At 38.6% G+C, this 15,773-nt stretch overlaps 1 protein-coding gene across 4 annotated transcripts in view; it reads right to left on the bottom strand.

The window, feature by feature from the left end:
* The window catches only part of il1rapl1a (interleukin 1 receptor accessory protein-like 1a), a 199,489-nt gene that overhangs the window by 14,863 nt on the left and 168,853 nt on the right, over positions 1-15,773 (bottom strand). For all 4 annotated transcript variants that reach the window (XM_087804153.1, XM_087804155.1, XM_087804154.1 and 1 more), the window contains one exon: positions 3,219-3,351. In XM_087804153.1, coding sequence (XP_087660279.1) covers positions 3,219-3,351 — 133 coding nt within the window. The remainder of the gene's footprint in view (positions 1-3,218; positions 3,352-15,773) is intronic.

Raw genomic sequence — 15,773 nt, 5'->3', positions numbered from 1 at the left:
TTATGCTGAACGAGTTTTGTTTGGCTAATTTATTCATCTCTGCGGTCTATGCTAATGTCCAGTCATCCGTGCAACGATAACAACAATAGCTCCTGTCCAGGTTTGGCAAATGAAAATTTATGTGCAGGGGTTGCCATAGAAATGAGTTCCCAAATCAATAGTTTCAGAGTTGGAAAAACAAATGCCAGATAATTTTCAGAGGCCACGGCACCACTGCCCCGCTATAGGCTGGCATTTGACTGTGGCTGCATCGGAATGAGGCCAAAAGTGTGTGGGTGCCAGCCTGAAAGAAGAAGGGACAAGAGAACTTGGCTTGCTCCATGTTAGAGACACATTTTGCTGGTGTTCTGCAAACCTCCATGTAACTCCTGACTCCTACTTTTTATAGCTTTATGCTAATACTTATAATGCATCGACTATGTGCAAAAGGCCTCAGGCAGCGACAGAGTGAACGATCAACTACATACATTATTGATCGACTGCAAGAAAAATTATGATAATCCATCTGCCAGTGAGAAACAAAATCCTTGAACGAAAAAAGTGGAAAAATGAGTTAGATTCTGCCGCCACTTAACTTAATGTGTCTGCCTCTGACAGTAATACATATGAACACAATGTGATACTTAAATTATAGAGTGACTCGTGATGAGTGTGGATTGTGAAGAGCACATTTAAAATTGGTCTTCACATATGTTTGAAAACGATACTTAATACAGTGTTCAGTGAACCTACCTACCTACCTACCTACCTGCCTGCCTGCCTTCCCGCATACCTACATAACTACCTGCCTGCATACCTAACTACCTGCCTGCAAACCCAACTACCTACCTACCTGCCTGCCTGCCTTCCCACATACCTACCTACCTACCTACCTACCTACCTACCTAACTACCTACCTACCTGCCTGCAAACCTAACTACCTACCTACCTACCTGCATACCTACCTACCTGCCTGCCTACCTGCCTGCCTTCCCACATACCTACCTACCTACCTGCCTGCCTGCATACCTACCTGCCTACCTACCTACATACCTACCTACCTTCCTACCTACCTGCCTGTAAACCTAACTACCTACCTACCTGCATACCTACCTACCTACCTACCTACCTGCCTGCCTGCCTGCCTGCCTTCCAACATACCTACCTACCTACCTACCTACCTGCCTGCTTACCTACCTACCTACATGCATACCTACCTACCTACATGCCTGCCTGCCTACCTCACTACCTGCCTGCATTCCTAACTACCTACCTACCTACCTACTTATCTGCCTGCATATATACCTACCTAACTACCTGCCTGCATACTTACCTACCTACCTGCCTGCCAACCTACCTACCTACCTACCTACCTGCCTGCATATCTAACTACCCAACTACCTGCCTGCCCACCTGCTTACCCGCCTACCCATTTATCCATCAAACTGTATATACATCCATCAACCCATCAATTTGTCAATCCACCCATCTACCAGTCCGTCATCCATCCATCCCTCCATTCACCCATCTGTTCATTCATCCATTTACCAATACAGATTATTAAAACAACATGTGAACAAGTGTTTTTTCTTGGAGTAAAAATGGAAACTCAACCAACAATATTTTTATGTATAATGAAGAGCCTTAGAAACCAACCTGTAAGAATGAAATTACTTCTGTCACAAGAAAAGATTGCAACGTTTCCTGTATATATAAGGCACCGTTTGTTAGCAGTTTGGTGTTAATCACATATGTACAAGACTTTCTTGTCTCTGTCTTCTGCCTCCTACTCGTCCCTATGGCCCATCTGCACCCAGCTATAAGGTGGTGTGCATGGAGGGAGATAGCATTAGTGGCGGTGTGAGAAATGGTGGCTGTTAACCATCTGACAGGGTTGTGTCCCCGGAGCGCCCGCGTCTTCAAACAGCCCTAATAGGAAACATGTAGAGGTCCGGGGAATGGACTTGTTTAGATGTGGTCGGTTTAAATATTTCAGTGGACACTTCTGAAGGTGACAGACAATATTTCGTGTGTACTGTTTGTAAAACCGAAGGAGACAACTGCGTCAAACATGTCTCAGTTTGTACACAGGTAGGTAACCAACAAATATTAAAATATTATGGGTCATTATCTTCCATATCTAACCATGAACATTAAAATATATCCTCTTTATTTAGCGTAAGAAAAGGAGCATGAGTATTTCCCATTATGTCACCAGGTGTTAGCATTTATCTAAGTGACCCACCAGGCAAAGCAATACAAATCATTTAGCTACAGGAGACTTAAATACTGCTCAACAAAAGATGTTATTTAAGAACATTGTACATTCAACTATAGAAATTAGCAGGAAATAATTGTAACCTAGCAACAATACTGCAGATCGCGCATGTGTATTTCATATTACAGTAATTCCTTGAAGGTTGATCTAATGCACAGGATTCTCAGTGCAATAACATTGAAGAATCGGTAAGATGTGAAACAGATTTTAACAGTCAAATATTTTGGTGATTTTATTAGAAGAAGGTCAGTTGGTCAGTGACTCCTCTTATCTTTCGAGTCAGAATTTCAAAGAAAATAATGTATGAACTGATATTACTGTCAGATTTGGTTAAGAAAGTTCTAATACAGCAGCTTAAAACACTTGGTTGTGAACTTAAATATGCAAAAAATTATTAAATCTCAGTTTGTTTATACATGTAATTTTAAAATCATTGGCATCAGGTTGAATAATTGAGATGTGTCTTTAAAATCTTCTTATCTACTTTTATCAGCAGTAAAACTCACAGAAATGTGGAATAACTGTCTCGTTTTGAAGAAGTAAGCAAACCCAGACTATTTATAACTGTAGCAGCATAAACTAGAGTGTTGAAAATGAAAAACCCAACAGATATAAAACCCACTACTCACTCTCATCGCCAAGATGATTCTCAAACAAAGTCAATACTTCTCTGCTAATCCTTTAGTTTGTAATAAGCGTTTGATATTTAACAGTGAAAATGGAATCCAAACTGCGACGATGGAAACAAATATCCACTTCTCTGTATTACACTGCAGCATAAACAAGTTGCTGCTGCTTCGGAAGGAAACACAAATCACTGGAAAATGGTTTAATGGACGTTATTCAGAGTTAATGAGCTAAAACCTACAATGCCATCTGATTCTTCCAGCGACTTTTACGACATCTGCTCTGACTTCCCCTCCCGGCTGCTGCGGCCAAACTCCAGCTGTGTGTGCCTTACTTGATCTCGCTCTCTTGGACCCTCTCCTCGTCCAGGTCCTCGATGAACTTCTCCCCCTTCATCCAGTAGACCAGCGGGCTGACGTCGCCGCTGTAGCCGAAGAAGGCTCGGCAGGTCAGGTTCAGGGCCGTACCTGTGCGTGGCAGAGAGGAGAGGATGTCGTCAGGTCGGTTCAGTTCGGGATAATCTTGTTTCCATAGTCTTTATTGAGAAGTGAACGCAATAGTTTCCTCATATTGTATCTGTTAAGAGATAAACCGACTTGAATGTATTGCCAAATTTAACGGCTATATTTCATCATTTCACACATTGCATACCTTCAACCCTAACCTTCCACCTTTTAACACTAAAATAGAATCAAATTATCTCATTCATATGACTACTTTATTTACAAGTATTTATATTCCTTATCATGACTAATTTACAGTGCAGGGATGATAAATGAAGCAGCTTCTCGGGTCTCTTGTTAACAGAGTTGAAAAAGAAAATCAGATCAAACTATGAACACAGGAGGGCAGTACACAGCTACATTAACCCTGTCAGGGTTGCATTCTTCTGATAAAGTTCCGGTTTATCTGGTGAAACACTGTTCTTAAAAGTACATTTTAAAAACAACATCTACATATCTGATGTTTAAGTATTAAGCCAGGTATTGAAACACAGTTTTTAGATGTAGGATTTAGACCACAAAGCTTTATTTTGTGATAAGAAAACGTATGTACTTGGAACTAATGCTTTAAACAATCTTTGTGAAGCAGAAGTTTCAACATTTTAAACACAAACAATGAACAATGAAAGGTCAAAGAACTGATGAAGGCACATTAAGCATAATCAAATTCAAAACTAAAACGTATATTTCATCAAAAACGCTATCACAAACAGTAGAAGACAATAGGTTCAGATCAAATATCCAGCAGTTTTCTTCCTTTCTTCGAATTTATTTCCATTGTTCTTCCTGTTTTCCGAGCTATCCTGATTCAGTGTTGAATTTGAATGAGTTTTGAGCCAACTATAGGTAAGATTTGGACTCTGGTTCTTCAGCGAAACACTTCTGTAAGTTCTTGTGTCCATTCCATCATTCCATCCATAATTCTATCATGATCCATACTTATAATCCACCCATTATTCATAGTATCATCTATGAGCTCTGTCTGTACTTAAACTTTTCTCTATGTTGACTGGATCCAGTTTACTTTATTTTCACATGCACATAAAGAAGTTATCCACAGTATGTTCTGACATTTCCCTCAGCAATGCATTCAAATCCATCTAAAGTGTTTCCATGTGCGGGAGCTCTGTGCTCCTGTCGTCCTCATCCTGCCTTACAAAAACAGATTTAGGGTACTTGATGATCCCAAATTGCACATTTTGATCGGTCGTCTTTGTGCCAACAGTAGCCCTTATGTAACTCCGCTGTAGCAACAGAAGCTATAATTCACAGCATCATAAGCACATATCAAAGAGGATCAAGAACGTCTTCCGACAGTCTCATCCTTTGATCACTAAATCCAAAGAGGACTTCCCAGATTGTTCCACTCAACACAGCTGAAGCGCTCTGAAAGATGACGTCTCCTCGTTCCCGACACCAAAGTGGAAAGATAGGCGGGAGAAGGGGAGGCTTGCTGGGGTGTTGTAAGCAGGAGTGAACCCACAGTGATGTCTGTGAAGAGCCGAGCATGACATTTCCAAAGTTCAACAGCCACTCTCAGTGTGATATTTGTGCACACGCGGCTCCACAAAGGCGACTTGCTGCAGCGACCACTCCTGCCTGTGAAAATAAAACTAAGGAAATGAACACATACTTAAAATGAAATGCGTAACAAGGTGGCGTGGAGATGGAATCACCGATCTCGGAGACACTTGCGACACTCTCACATCCATCTTCGTCCAACACCTTCCGCCACTTATCCGAGTGCTGCGCTAACAACATTCCGTCTCTATGGAAACACAATGAAGCCGGACCATTAGGCTCAGGACCAGAGTTCCGTTGTTGTCGGAGAAGAAAACATGCGTTTACAGCTTTCAAGTGATCTTTGAGAAGCATCACAACGTGGTCTAGCGACATATAAGTGCTACACAATCTAGCAGAAAGACCTTGATAATAACAACCTGTACATTGGACTGAGGGAGAAGATAGAGGCTATTAACTAAAGACAACCAACACAAAAATAGACATATTTTACTCCTTTAATTTCATTTATTTTATTTCTGAAGAAGCAATCATTTAAGAGGATATTTTTGTAAGTAATGTGAACATACAGTACATCCTTTTTTCATTTTCTCTCCAGTTTTAGCAAAACATTAAATGCAAGAATGCAAAACCCCCGAAATAATGATTAAAAAAATGGTGTGAACACATCATTGTTTCAGAAAGGATTGGGACACAGAACTGGAAACTCTGCTGGTCCTTTCTCTTGTAATTGCAATTAAAATGTATCTTTCATTGTTTAAAGAAGGTTTTAAATCTGACAAAAACCTCCTCACAAAAGCCTCAAGGTTAATGGGATTTAGCAGACAACATTTTTCATGATATTTGTTTTCAATTTATCTTGTTTTTTCAAATGTTTTTCTAAAGATGGGTTTTGAAAGACAGTTTAAAAACAGGAAGGGAAGAGTTGAATGCTTAGAAACCACAGCAGAGAGAGAAGCAGGGAGAACAAAAAGCAGCTGATCTAAGGGACGTTGAGGGTGTGCAGGGCTGATACGCTGAAGGCCTCTGGGACAATAAGAGGCAAATAACAGTTTTAAATGGACCCCAAAGTGTACAGGAAGATGGTATAAAGCGGGTTGGGGGTAATATAGCCTCTTTCCCAAGGTAGCATTTGAAGAAAGGCACCAGATATCTGACTCATCCCGAAGTAGTAAAGGCTGGATAACTCTATTCACTCGGAAATAAAACCTTTTATATCAACTCCAGTCAAAGCGAAGGTTAGCACACATGTAAGTAAGTAAGTAAGTAAGTAATATTTATTTATATAGCGCTTTTCGAGACCAGGGTCACAAAGCGCTTAAACAATCAAAACCATACTCAAAAAAGTACATACTTTAAAGATCAAGATAATACTGAGAACACAACAGGAGTTCGAGAAATTCAAGGAAAAGCCTGAACAAATAGAAACGTCTTAAGATGTTTCTTAAAGGAGTCAGTAGACTCCATCAAGCGCAAAGAGAGAGGAAGATCGTTCCAAAGCTTAGGAGCAACAGCCTGAAAAGATTTCTCTCCTCTGGTCCTGAGCCGTGTGCGTGGAACCATAAGTAGATTTTGATCCACAGACCTCAGAGCCCGAGCTGGGGTGTAAGGCTGGATCAGATCAGTGATGTAAGGAGGAGCCTGACCATGAATAGATCTGAAAGTAAGAACCAGAATTTTAAAGTTGATCCTGAAAGAAACTGGAAGCCAGTGAAGAGTTTTAAGGACCGGAGAGATGTGAGTTCTTCTACTTGAGCGGGTCAGAATTCTCGCTGCAGAGTTCTGAATCAACTGCAGACGAGACAGATCCTTCTTGTTAAGACATTAAAACAAACTGTTGCAATAGTCCAGACGAGAAGAAACAAACGCATGGATTATAAGCTCCAGATCATGTTCCGACAACATTTTCCTAAGTTTAGAGATTTTTCTCAGTTGAAGGAAACAGTTTCTGGTCAGTTTTCTGCAATGTCGAACAAGAGACATGTCTTTATCAAATACAACACCCAGGTTTCTCAGGCTCAGTTTGACAGACTGACCTAAGTCACCCAAGTACTGACTCAACCCTGGAATCTTATCATCAGGAGCAATCACCAGTGTTTCAGTTTTGTCCACATTTAGCTGTAGAGTGTTTTCACTCAGCCATTGTTTGATTTCTAGCAAACAATTGACTAAGCTGTTCAGCCTCTGGGGCTCAGTTGGATCAAAAGAGCAGTTAAGCTGGATGTCATCAGCAAGGACCCAGAACAGAACCTTGAGGGACTCCACACAACAGATCTGCCGATTCAGACCTCATTTGATTGGCAGATACACTAAAACTGCGCCCAGAAAGGTAAGATGAGAACCATTCTAACACAGACCCAGACAGTCCCACTTCATCCCTCAGTCTTCTCAGCAGGATCTGGTGATCAACTGTGTCAAAGGCTGAGGACAGATCCAAGAGAAATGTTATCTAAACAAATGCATTGATCATTTAAGTCAACCTTGATGGAGCTAAGGAAATGGAAACAACACACGCACCAGCTCTACACTCGAATGTATAATAAGACACTGATAAAAAACAAACTCTTTAAGGGATGCAGTATTTTGTTTGTTTTCCTGAGTCTCTTTAGGGTTTTTTAAAAGGACTTAATATAAAAGGTATGTATTCATTTTAATTCACTAAATTATCATTTCTACATCAGATAGAACATCATCAAACTACTAGTTTGATTTTCTAAGGACTTAAAAACACTGACTCAACCGTTAAAATACAATAAAGCATGTTCTTTATATTTAAGTCAGACCTGTTGAAGGAGCTGCTCTACAGATTGTGCAGTAAAAAAAATGTTCTAATCCTAAAGTATACTGAGGGAAGAATTGTGGCCACCATTAAATGTTTGAGTGCATCACACGCTTGTCTCAACCGTAACACGGAGCAACTTCTTCTCTGAATACATCATAGCTGTATGTCTGTCTTCTTACTAACAGTAAAGATTTTTAGATCAATCATGTAGTTTATCAACAGCGGATAGAGTTTGATTAGATGGTGATCACTCAGACGGCTTTCCATTAATTCGAAATTGGTTCCAAGGAGAACAGAAAACCATTTTGCCTTATATTGGCATTAATTTAAATACCTGTACCTTGAGATCAGTCTGGTACGCATTACATGAATGTTAACAATTCTTCTCACAGTCCTATCCACAAAGTTCAATTGAAAGCTATGAATTTTGTTGAAAATCGACTTGTTTTTTTCGATTTTTGGGTGTCAGTCTGGTCAGGAAAACACCATTGATGCGGCTTGTCCTGTGATCGAGGTCTCAAGACTCTCTGATCTCGGTAGTGTCTTGATATTTAATGTGGCAAAATGTTATGTCAAATGTAAAGGAGATGTTTCCAACTCTCACCTTCCACAAACAAAGGAATAAGGCCGTACATAAGTTAGTCAAAATGTACATATACTGTCCACCGAAATGTCTCGTTATCTAATATTCTTTTCACTATAAGAAAGTTCAATCCGTGCCTTAAGCCCCTTCCATCCTTTGCTGCTATCTATCTTCTCATCTACGTTTGTTATCTGTCCTCATTTTCCTCACATTGATTTCTGTTCCCATCACATTCTACTTCACACTGCTTTCATCACTACATGGTTTGTATCGACCACCGAGAGGAAGCTCATGCACACTTGTATACACAAATGATATACAAGGAATGAAATTAGTAACAGAGGACCAGTGATAGTGTTACATTGTGTGAAGATATACAGTCATCACGGGAAAGAGTTGGATTCTCTGCTTACGTGAGGTTCATCACTCGCCACAAATGTACATTAAACATGTTGGAGGTGGAGTATCTTAGGGTCTTGTCATGAGTGAGGCAAGGATGGAGTGTTTATTTTGTCTGTCTTGACTCACAAATATTGAAGTCTTTCTCTCCAAGATGCAGTATTTCCCTCATCACGACCATGTTTTAAAGTTATTACTTTATAAAGTTCTCCTCCTTTTGAAATCTCAGCGAAAGAGAGGTTACGAGAGCTGAGTCCATTATGATGCAATAATGGTCTTCACTCCACCCCAACACCAGCTAAATCCTTGTTGCAATAACAAACATGTATTCCCTGAACTTGTTAAAATCTAAAATCATTTGTGAGCCCACATGGCTCTCCCAGACCTTATTGTTAGAAGTTCTTGTTGCAAGACGCCGTTTGTTTTACTCTTGGAGCATATGCAGGTGAATCTGGTCTGTGATCCGACAGACCTCCAACATCCAGGAGAGCTAAAAAAAAAACCCGCTGAGAAGCCAGTGGAGGTCACACCTGTTAGGATGAATGTCTCTCTGGTGAGTTCGGTGAGTTGGCCCCGGGTTTGATCCAACACACGCTACTTAAATGGACGGAGGAATGACCTCCATCTGATAAAAGATAGACCTCACAAGCCAGCGTCTACTTGCAGAGTTAGACCATTAGACAGCCTTAAAAGCCTGGACCACCCTCCTCGTCTATTCCTAAAGACCCACATGCTACTTGGATCTTTAATCTGTTTTTGTTTTTCTTCAATAATGACAGCGCTCATGGCTACAGCTGGAAACACAACAGTTCACAGACAAGTTGTTTAGAGAGAGAAAAGGCATGTCATTGTTGTTTTCACAGGTAAACCTGCCATAACAAGATCTGACGAGATGTGATGAGGAAAATATCGACTGAGACTCCTGAAAGGCATCGAAGCAAGATTTTGTGTCTGTTGGAGCAGATCTGTGTGCGTCGCTGCTTTTTTTTTTTTCTTCTTCACACAAGCGTGGGTGTGGAACAAATCCGTGTAATCTGAGTGATTGACATCCTCCCCATGGCTGGGAGTTGGTCACGGAGCTTGCTGAAAACCAAAATTAAGATCCATCCTCTCTTACATTTCTGCTCTTGTGAAGGTCTCACCACAGACTGGACGATTTAACACAACGACGTGAGCGACTGCTTCCCCGCCGCGCCGCCTCTTCCTACGATCAGACTTTGATTCTGTAGCTTTAGCAACGCCGAGAAGAGATGCTTATCACTGAGAGATGACAAAATAAGCCTTATAGAACAAACACTGAGTCACAGTCCTCTCCGGACGATGGTCATAGATCTCGGAATAAATGACGCAGCTTATTTTATTATGTTGCTAAATGTCAGCCTTAATTTGGGGATGCTTTTAGGGAAAGTGGTGCCACAAGCCAACTTTTTTTTTTTAGGAACAAGATAGTGGCAGTTAACGCAGCACATATAAGATGATGCCTCATCATCCAGAGTGATTCATAATTGATGTAGTGCCAACGATCGGGCCTCCAGACCCGCACTTGTCTCTTTCGTGTTGATCATTTCCTGTTTCATCGTGACGTTTCTGGTTCCTGCACACTTGTCAAGCTACTATGATGAGTGTCAGCCATTCACGTATCCTTGGATTTCCTATATTGTGTTTTATCTCCCTGTTGAGCTTTTTTGTTCAATTTTTATGTTGTAACTTTTGTAGTTTTAGCGGTTTCTTTTTATTTTAAAGTTATATTTGGGGCCTTGGAGATGATATTCTGTGTCTTTTTACGAGTGCCCGACTCGCGGACTTTGTACAAAACCTGTCCGTGGTGCAAAGGACTCTCCAGACTGGTGTTACAATGCATATATAAAGTATATATATTTGATCATGTAGTGGAAAAATTGGAAAAAAAACATAAAATGAAACAAAAAATTAGAAACAGTGAAATCAAAGAAAAAAAACAAACTACAAAATAAAAATACAATTGTGATCATAGAAAGAAAACTTCAATGTGACTAAAGGCTGGCTAACATAAATCTTTGGCCATTTTGAGGGGATTTCATTTAATGTGTCATTGTATTCATTAAACACCGACTTTGAATAGGGTTTTGTTATGAAGCAAAGAACAAAATTCACTGATTAACTTTTTCACCTTATTCAAAGAGCTTAAATGAGAGAAATCCTGGAAAAGCCCGCAATTAAAAAAGGTCAGACATCACAAAAAGATGAACAAAAACTAATTTTCTAGCTTCTACATATCTTACAATGGAGCAGACACGTGATAGAAGCATAACATTTCACGATACAAACCAATTGTCAACGTGCTTATGAGCAACAATCCATATTAGATATTAGTAAGCGTGTCATAAACCATTAACCACAGATGCAGATCCTCTCAATTACACTGGTTTATTGCTTAATTATAAATCCTACATACATGCTACAGCATGTTTTATCACCCTGGCAACCATGCAAAAAAAATAAAATAATATCTACATAAATGTTGATAATTATCGTCTCCACTTTTTTTCTTAAATTCTTAAATATGTGGCAATTAAAACACCCTGAAATCACAAACTTTAGTTTGTGACGTACCATATTTGAATTCTCAATGCTCTTAAAATATATGTATGTTTTTGTAAAATAAAATACTTTAAACCAAACTATGATGATTACTACTATGATCCCTTTTTTCTTCTTTTGGTTATTCCCCCTCAAGAAGAGCTTTTTCTAACTATATATTCTAAGAGTCAGAAGACAACCTGGAAAGGTCCATCAGAGTACTCATATTGATACTCACCACTAATGTTTCCATGCGTTTGTATCTTTTGTTTATACTATTGTAACAGTTTATTGACGTGTCTTAACAAGAAGGATCTGTATCGCCTGCAGTAAATACAAAACTCTGCAGCGAGAATTCTGACCTGCTCTAGTAGAAGAACTCACATTTCCCCGATCCTTAAAACTTTTCACTGGCTGCTTTTAAAGTATTTATTTTAACTGTGTATTGTTTTTGATTGTTAAAGCGCATTGTGACCCTGGTCTAGAAAAATCTTTACAAATAACCTTTACTTTACTTTACTACAGTCAATATGGAATCATATGTTTTTAGACTGTAGGAGTGCCCAGAATATTTAAAAAGATACGATCCACAAATTAAAAGTATCACAAAAGTAAAACCTGTTTTGCGAACTTTTGGCTGGCGTTCTTGTGCCAGTTAATTTTCTGCAACGGAACAGAAATCCTGAATGGCGAAGCAATTTCTTCCAGACGAGGCCCCGTTGAGTAGCCAGATGACTGAATTATTAAATGCACAAATGAAAATGTGCACGCAGACGACTAAATGACTGACTGGAGATCAGATCTCTGTGCGGCAGAGCGTCAGGAATTCGATTTGCTTCACCTAGTGCCGCGTGTTTAGCTGATTTCACAAGTCTTGGCTTTAATTGGGCCTCACAGAGCCGCCGTTCAGACAGAAGGAATGGCTTCTGCGCCGGAGCAGAGGCAAACACAAAAAAACCTGCGTGGAGAGCAGTCGACAGCTTCTGTCCAAATCCAGGGCTGATGCACATGGTGAGATTGACAGATGCACAGGAGGGAAGATGAATGGAGAGACAACCTCGACAATAGCAGGCTGGAGCAGCAGAGATGCAGTTCAATCATGTGCATCTTCTTTTTACTCCTAATGACTCTCTAAATGTTTTTTTCCCTGAGAACTTCTGTTTGAGCTTTGTTCAAGTCTTGTCCCTCAGCTCGCATCAGGGTTTTTTTTGTGTGTAACACAGCTCGTAGCTGAGGTGGTTTGAACTATAGTCACATGCACAACGAGTCATCCACACATGTTCTTCAGATCCACACACCAGGACACTCATAACAACATTGCATCACTTACACATGTGATGATGAGGAGGGAGAATGAAGAGGTTCTTATGTCACTGTGATGGAGTTGATAGTACGTATGGACACATGGGACGTCTGTGTTGAAAATAAATGCACCAAGCATTTGGATAATTGCCTAAATGTATCTTAAAAACATTTAATTAAATGAGAAAGAAAAATGCAAAAATATCACGCAAGGCTATTCAACACATGGTCCACAAAAGCCCCCCAGTGTTCGTTGGTGTTATATTCATCTTTTCTATTTGGTCCTGCGTCAAAGTCTTTTTTTTAGTAATTGTCCAGGAGACTGTTTTTTAAATTTACAAAACATCTTGATTCTAGTTAGCATATGAGCTCTAGTAGAAGAACTCACATTTCCCCGATCCTTTCAAATTCTTCACTGGCTGCCAGTTTCTTTCAGGATCAATTTTAAAATTCTGGTTCTTACTTTCAGATCTATTCATGGTCAGGCTCCTCCTTACAACAGTGATCTGATCCAGCCTTACACCCCAGCTCGGGCTCTTAGGTCTGTGGATCAGAATCTACTGATGGTTCCTGAACACGCTTCTGGACCAGAGGAGAGAAATCCTTTCAGGTTGCTCCTCCAGATCTTCCTCTCCCTCTGCATTTCAAGAAACATCTTAAGACATTTTTATTTGTGCAGGCTTTTCCCTGATTTTCTGAGACTCCTGGTCTTATGTGTCTTGGCCTTTTAAAGTATATATTTTAACTGTGCATTGTTTGTGATTGTTAAAGCGCTTCGTGACCCTGGTCTAGAAAGGCCTAATAACCATTACTGGCTTTTCCTTGATTTTCTGGAACTCCTGTTGGGTTCTCAGTTTTATCTTGACCTTTAAAGTTTATACTTTATTGAATATTGTTTTGATTGTTTAAGCGCTTTGTGACCCTGGTCTGGAAAAGCGCTATAGAAGTATAAAAATGACTTAATTACTTACACATAATATAGCAAAATCCCCAGGATCACCAATTTTTCACGGACTTGCCTCCTGACAAAGTTATTTCTCTTTCGAAAAGACAGTTTGGGTCAAAAGGCATCTGGGCTCTGATTAGATAATTAGCCGGAAATTTGCGCTGAAGTTTAGATTCATCAACTTGGTTGTGAGATAATGCCGGTTTTCGCTGCTCAAAACTACTAAAAAATGCCGTGAAATGCTTCTTCTGCGTTGACCTCCCTTTAAAAAGGAAATGCTTCTTTGTGCAGTGCATCAACCGCTACAGCTGGGGGCAACAGCGAGTCACACACTTTAAAAAAGTGCAAGAAGTGAACTAATGTTAGGCTTTGTGAAGCAGTGTCATGTTGTTTAGAGGTCAGTAGGGGGCGCCATCAGTTTAAAAATGTAATGTAATGTTTCATTAGAACAGTTGTTCACAAAGAAATATAGTGCAGAGACTGCCATCTAGTGGACTCTGACAATAATGACACTGCTTCATGAAGCTTGATGACCATCACTACTTGTAGCTGAGGTGGTTTACACATAGAATCATACTGAAATGAATGCAAAATTGAAACACTTGTGAGTTTAAAAGACAGATAAAGATGAAGCCATCTCATATGAGTCAGTGTTTGATACAACATTAAAACGTTCTGCTCCAGATGAAATCAAAACTGCTGGACTTAAAGGCAGCGTGTTATGAAAGAACATAATTGATTACAGTCCATCAAACATCAAACATACAACTATATAGTTTTATTTCAACTTCAAAACATATCAAAGAAAAGAAGAGCCGGTTTTAACCGGATTGGTGGAGCTGATGGGTCCCAGAAATGCAGCTGTGTGAAGTCACTACTAACATATCCAGGCTTAAAGCTGCATCCTCTCGCCTCCGGACTTTACAGCATCACAGATTATTGCTCAACATTTTCAGGAATTAACTCATTCTACAGCTGCAGCAAACATCTCCACATTGTATTCTTGATAACGTTTTCCTCATGAGAATATTGCTTATATTTGAGCTTCCTTCTGTTGGATCAACCACCACTGAATTGAATCCTTTCTATTATATATCAACATTTAATATAATAATAATACAAATACAATTTAAAAGGGTCGAAAAAAAAACCTCTATATATATATATTTTTAATTTTGACCTACAGTTATTTTAAAACTAAGATTTTCACATCATTATATATAATTATTTAACATTATTTAAAATGTCTATATAAATATTTATTATAAAAAAATAAGAAAATGTTTGGCTTTATTCTATTATTATAAATCATTATTTAATATTTGTTTAATGTCTCTAAGATATTTATTATAAAAAAACAAGAAAATGTTTGGCTGACTTATATTATTATAAATATGATTTAAAAGGTCTTTAAAACATTTATATAAAAAAAGTGAAAGTTTTGACTGCTTTATGTCATAATTACTTCATTCATATTATTTAAAATATCTCCAAGATATTCATTATTAAAAGTGATAGCTTTGGCTGCATTATATTATTATAATTATTTTTTTTTAACATTATTTATGATATTATTATAAAAAATAACTTTAAAAATAAAAACAAATCAAATTGTATCTTTAGTCTTAACTTATCCTCATATTTATTTGCAATATGTCACTGGGATTTTATTTTTTTCAGAAAACTACCTTTACAGGAAAGCCTGAAGTGGCAAATAATGTTTTGAGAAATGGATAAAAAAAATGGAGGCTACGAGGAGAGACAATAAAAGCCATAAGGTCACAACATGAGTAAATATAAAGCTCTTTTACGATCTGTTAAATATATGTCCATTTCAAAATTGGAAATATGATCATAAACACAACTATATTTGCTCAGGGAATGACATGGAAAAGGCCCTGATCTCAATCGGCACTATAGTAAAACATGCTCTACACCAGGGGTGAGCCATTAAATCTGATTATTGGCAACAATATATACTGCGACTGTTGCTGTCATGGTTGAGAAAGAAAAAGAGGATGACGAAAATAAAACAAAAATGATTGATTAAAGTGCAACTATGTCCTTATAAAATAAAGTTAAGTAAGCTAGAAATAGTATTTATCTACTTTAGAATATGAGATGAAGGTACTTTTTGTTTCTTATATTCTTTCAAAATATTTAAAGGGACAATCAAAATCAAGTGTAACAATGACATGATACTATGAATTTAAGATGAAGAAAGTGTTTCATTTTTACATTTAATTTTCTTTATTTTAAACTTTTTTTTTTCCCAAGACTCTCAGGATAAACGT

Source organism: Callionymus lyra, chromosome 12 (genome assembly GCF_982586985.1).
Source record: "Callionymus lyra chromosome 12, fCalLyr1.hap1.1, whole genome shotgun sequence".
NCBI lineage: Eukaryota > Metazoa > Chordata > Actinopteri > Syngnathiformes > Callionymidae > Callionymus > Callionymus lyra.
The sequence above is the reverse complement of the archived record's forward strand: the minus strand, read 5'-3'. Positions and strand labels throughout refer to the sequence as shown.